At 45.7% G+C, this 6,000-nt stretch overlaps 1 protein-coding gene across 1 annotated transcript in view; it reads left to right on the forward strand.

The window, feature by feature from the left end:
• The window catches only part of Wnk2 (WNK lysine deficient protein kinase 2), a 119,688-nt gene extending 117,849 nt beyond the window's left edge, over positions 1-1,839 (forward strand). The window contains 1 exon segment of the mRNA XM_027950983.2: positions 1,675-1,839. Within this exon segment, the coding sequence (XP_027806784.2) occupies positions 1,675-1,700 (26 nt within the window). The 3' untranslated portion in view covers positions 1,701-1,839.
• Positions 1,840-6,000: the final 4,161 nt, after the last annotated feature.

A 6,000-nucleotide genomic window follows, 5' to 3' on the forward strand; every position in this document is an offset into this window, starting at 1 on the left:
GGCTTCCCCGCCCACTTTTCTTTCCTTTTCCATGATTTTCATGGAGGCTGTGATCTGTCCACTCTGACCTCCAAATCCCTCTCCAGGACAGCCCGAGTCCAGCCTGCTCAGGGGAGCCTCCTCTGGAGGTTTCAGTGGGACTCCCAGGTGGGAGGTGAAAGCCCCCCGCGTCCCCTGGGCAGACATTTTCCACTTTCTGCTGGAAGACAGGCTGCCTGGAGCTGCCCCATGTGAATCGTGCAGTTCTGCTGTTCTTATTAGAACCAGCTGGATTATCTTGGTTTAATATACCATTCCATCAATTCAGTTAGATCTGAATTTCCTAGGGGACTGTGCAGAATCTTCTGCCCGGACATAACACCGCAGTTGGAGATTTCTGTTCTCTGTGTCTGGTCCGAGAATCGCATGGGCCTCTTAGTGAAGTGGAGGCTGCCCTCCACCGCCCTCCCACCCATCCCCCTCCCTCGCGCCTGAGTCCTTTCCTCCTACAACGACAGTGGTGGCACGGGATCCCCAAGAGCTTGTACATGTGAAGGACAAAAATAAACATTTTTGCTTGAAAACACTGTGAAACACATCTGTTTCTTACCCTCTGTCCACACACAGGCCAAACTGGTCATAGAGAGGGCAGGGACAGGTGGCCCAGGAGGGCCTGACCTGGGCTCTGCCTTGAGCCTGAAGCCCCCCTGCCCAAGCTCTGGAGGAGGGTGCTGATGCAGTTGGGAGACTGAGAGCAAGGCCCCCAGCGGGGTCAGCTGCCCCTAGCACTGCTCCTGCCTGATGCAGCCTGGGCCCTGAGGTCACTGGGCTCTGCTGGCCCTAGGCCTGGATCAAGCTGTTAGCTGGGCCACCATCACTCTGCTTCTGAGTCACCTTTAGAAGTATAGACAGAGGTCCTATAGGTGCTGGCCCCAGAAAGCCATGCTCATGGACTGTGGTCCCAAGCCCCCATTTCTCTTCCTGGTGGGCTGAACTCAGGGCAGACAGGGGCTCTGCTTCAGGCTCATGGGCTTATGGAGAACAGGCTTGGGGCTAGGTACCATGGGTTACATGAGGGTGCCAGCCTTCCTGATAGGCCTGGGGAGAAGACCTGCCCTGTGTGGTCTCAGCTGGCCCTCTCTCAGTGGCCTTGTGCTAAATGGCTTTTTTCCCCCTCCTTTGCGACACAGTTGGGCCTGATCCTGACCAACTGAGGTCTGCAGCATCTCTGGGCCCTTCCAATTAGTGGGGATTGCCTGTGCTGCCCTGCTGCGTTCCCACCGAGATACAGCACCAGGCCTCATGCCTCTGCTTAGGGGACAAGGAAAGCCCTGTCCCAGACCCAGCGCAGAGCCCCACGGCTCAGGCCTGGACCATGCATAGGGTAACACGCCTGGATGCTTGGGCTCAACAGCACTGGGAAGCCCTGTCTGGGCTTGGGAGGTCATTTCATGTTCCTAGATAGTCACAGGAAGATACCTAGACCACACGCCACCAGGACTCTGCACGGGGCATGACCATTGTCAGGCTGGCCCCAATCCAGCTTTGCCATTCCACCTTCAATTCAGCAGCCCCCAGAGAGTGGGGCCAGGTGCCCCAGGGCAGAGCCACACTCAAGGGCATCAGGGCCTGGCCCTCAGTAAAAGGCCAACACCTCAGAGGCCTGTAACGAGCTGTGGTGGTTTTGTTTTCTAGATCCTGAGAGTGAAAAACCTGACTGACCCAGCCCAGATGCCAGGCCCACCACGCATCGTCTAAGTGAAGAAGTGACAGACCTTCAGGGCCAGCCCACTCCTCGAGTCCAGTTCACGCTGTTTTGTAACCACTTTCTAAGCATTTTTTATTCACAATTGGAAACACAAATGTAATGCAAGAATAAAAAATATTTTGGGGGAGAAAGGACTTTGGTTTTTCAAACTTCTCCTTTCTGGTAGCCCCTTGGCAGGCATGTGATGCCAACGCAGGGGTGAAGACACAGGGAAGTCCTCATTCCCAGGAGCCTGGCATGCCCTGACAGCCTGTCCTCTGCAGGACTTTGGGGGCTCATCTCTAAGCTCTCCCTCCTAGTCACAGGCTTGGGGTCCCCTTTGCTCACATTACTCCATGAAGGGTGGACATACACACACACACACACACACACACACACACACACACCAATGGCACAGGCACAAGGGCTGGGGTAGAATTCTAGGGTCCCATGCATCAAAACTGCATCTTGACGTTCATTAGTTTTCCTCCAGTGATGGACGTGGAGTCGTTGGCAGTCCCCAGGCTTCATCACTGCTAGAGACCCCGAGACGGCCATCACATGGGTGACTGCCAGCATCCCAAAAGGTTGCATCCATCACAACACAATGCCCAGCCCCTGGAATTTAAAAGTGCATCTCCTTAAAGAGCTGGTCAATTCTCTAGGACTTGGGAAAACCCAGCAACTCTTGGGGAAGTGAGTATTTCCTGGGGATTCCAAGGTCATACAATGCCACAATTGTGTCTGGAGCTCACAGTCTGAGGCCCTAACATGAGAGCCCAGTCTTGACTTATGTTGTTTCTTTAGGAAACAAGAACATGGTGTTTTAGTTAACTTGGGCTGCTGAACAAAATACCATAGACTGGTTAGCTTAGACAATAGAAACTCATTTCTCACAGTTCCAGAGGCTGGGCAGTCCAAGACCAAGCTGACCGAATGGTAGGTTTTATTTTGAGGGCTCTTCTCTTGATGTGGGTAGCTGCCATCTTGCTGCATGCCTGCTTGAGCTCTGGGTGCATGGAGAGACTGCTCTGCTTCTCTTCTTATAAGATACCAATCTTATCAGATTGGGCCCCACTCTTGTGGTTGCATTTAACCTTATTTAGGCCCTGTCTCCAGAGAGATTCACAGGAAGGGTTAGGGCTTCAATGTATGAGTGATGGGGATACGAACATTCAGTGCACAGTGCATGGCTTATTAAAGAGTTCTGCTCATGGTCCATTTCTTAAGTAGGAACTAGCTATACTTGTTTCTACTTGCACATGCTTAACTTTAAAACTAAAGTCAGTAGCCTGGGGGGACGGTGGGAGAGGAATCAAGACATCTTTGTGGCAGAAAAATTAAAGATAGAAATAAACCTGCTGCCTTCTTTCCTGGGCCCCTCTTAAGCTCATGAGATGGATCCCATGCAGCCCTTCCAGCCCAAAAACATCAGAATCATGGACTCCAGAGGACAGTGGCCAGGAGTGACCACACCAGGCCATCTGCACAAGAACTGGCCAGACAGACAAATGCCAAGGGATACAGAGTTCTTGGTTAGAACTCAAGCACACAGAACACAGAAGAACAAGGAAAACAAAGAACAGATGAAATAAATAAAAATCAAATAGCAAGAGGATAGACTTAAACCTAACTATATTTGGTGATGGTATATAAATGGTAGAATGACTTTAGTTCAAAGAAGTTGTCAGCCTGGCACAGTGGTGCATGCCTTGTAATCCCAGCGACTCAGGAGGCTGAGACATGAGGATCTCAACTTCAAGGCCAGGTTCAGCAACTTAGCAAGGCCCTGTCTCAAAACATTTTTTTAAAAAAAGGGCTGGAGATGTGGCTCAGTGATAAAGCACCTCTGAATTAGATTCCCAGTACCAACCAAAAAAAGAAAAAGAAGAAGAAATTGTCAGATGTGACTTAATGAACAGTAAATTGAAGTATACATAGGCTGCCTCCAATAAGCATACCTTAAATATAGGAATACAGGATAAGGTAAAACCATGGACAAAGATATACTATCCTAACATTAATCAAAGGAAAGATGAAGTAGCTCCGTTAAAGTCAAACTATGTAGGTTTCAGAGCAAAGTTTATTACCAGGGCAAAGAGGATCATTTCATATTGATAATAGGATCAACTCATCAAGAAAACATACAATTCTAAATGTTTGTGTACTTAATAATAGCTTCAAAAATATCTGAGGAAAATTGATAGAACTGCTAAGAAAAATAAACCATAATTATACTTCAATATCCATCTCAGTGATTGACAGCCCCAGTAGACACACAAGAGTCTGGTTCCAATATTTTGCTGTTTGACCACTGACAGCTTTTAAGCCACCTGTCTGTCTCTCCCCACCCCACTCCCCGCCCGGCTTTCTGTTCCACATCCGAACAAGCTGAGAAGAAAGCCTGCGTGCTCTTTCCTTTGGCACCAGTCCATGAACTACTTCATACCATGAGTCCCCAACCACCTACCCTGACCCACACAGGTACCTCAACGTGCCTCACCCCTGACCACTATGAAAGCCCCAACTCGGTCTCCCTCCCTTATTTCCTCAACCCATTTTGGACCTTCTTGGGTGGAGATCTATCCCGTAAGTGACCATAATAAATAATCACTGGGAATATAGAAAACTTGATGTCAACCAACTTGGCCTGGTTGACAATTTCAAGAATGTTCCACCCACAGCAGAATGCATTCTTTTCATATGCACGTAGTTTGTGTACCAAAATAGACTATATTCTGGGTAATAAAAATGAGTGACAATAAATTTTAAAGGATTCAAGAAACAAAATGTTCTCTGACCACAATGGGATTAAATTTGAAATCAATAACACTCCACTGGAGAATACTTGAATGTTTGGAAATGAAATAACACCCACGATTTGAAGAAGAAATCAAAAAAGAAATTAGAAAAAGAAGTTTGAATGAAAATGGGGAAAAAAAACTATCAAATGTCTGGAATAGTGCTAAAGGAGATTCATAGCATGACGAGCCTATTTTGGAAAGGAAGGAAAGTTCAGTCGATGACCTCATCTTCCACTTTAAGAAGCTAGCCAAAGAGAAATGAAATCCAAAGCAGACGATATTGGGCAGTAAAAGTCAATAGAACAGAAAAACAATAAGAATATCAATGACACAAAAAAATTGGCACTGAAGAAATAATAAAACTGAAAACCACTAGTCAGATGGGTCAGGAGAAGAGAGAAGGCAAAAGGATACATATTACAAGGGAGGCTAGATCAAGACCGGCCACAGATATTAAAAAAGAATTAGAAGGGAATACTATGAGAACCACATGCCAATAAATTTGAGAGCTTAGATGAAATGTGCGAATTACTTTAAAGACACAAATTACCAAAGCTTAGTCAAGAAGCAGATCATTTGATTAATGAGCTAATTAATCATTTGATTAGCTCTATGTCTATGAAATAAAATTTTAAAAAATATTTATCCTTTAGTTATAGTCGGACACAATACTTTTATTTATTTATTATGTGGTGCTGAGGATCGAATCCAGGGACTCGCACGTGCTAGGTGAGTGCTCTATCGCTGAGCCACAACCCCAGCCCGAAATAAACTTATTTTGTAGTTAAAAACCATCCCACAATAATGGAAGGACAGAAACTAATCTGACCTAACTTCCCAGTTACATACATATGTGACTGTACCACAGTGAATCTCACCATCATGTAAAGCTACAAGACACTAATTTAAAAAAAAAAAAACTATGAATAAATAGATCAGTAGAGTAGATGATACGGAGGAAAGGACCAAAAGTACTGGGGACTGAATTAGAGCAAATTATATTCCATAATTTTATAATTATGTCAAGATGAATCCTAATGTTGAGTATAACTCCATTTTAAAAATTCCATAAAGAAAGCTCCAAGTGTGGATGGCTTCTTTGGTGAATTCCCTATATCTTTAAAGAAGAAACAATGCCAATTCTGTATAAACTCTTTCAGATAATTCTGCTGCCTTCATTCTATGACAAAGACATTTCAAGGGAGTGAAGTCGGGGGACAAGTCCCAGAGCCCAATGTCCCTCACAAACCTAGATTTTAAAATTCTAAACAAAATATTAGCAAATTGAAGCAACGATACATGAAAAGGTCCATACCTCATGACTAAATGGGATTTGCTGTAGGAATTAGTGGGAGTTTTAACTTTCAAAAATCAATATACTGGGCACAGTGGCACATGACTGTAATCCCAGTCATTAGAGAGGCTGAGGCAGGAGGATGACAAGTTTGAGGCCAAGCTGGGGAACTTAGC

The sequence above is a fragment of the Marmota flaviventris genome, chromosome 16 (assembly GCF_047511675.1).
Source record: "Marmota flaviventris isolate mMarFla1 chromosome 16, mMarFla1.hap1, whole genome shotgun sequence".
In the NCBI taxonomy this organism is placed as follows: domain Eukaryota; kingdom Metazoa; phylum Chordata; class Mammalia; order Rodentia; family Sciuridae; genus Marmota; species Marmota flaviventris.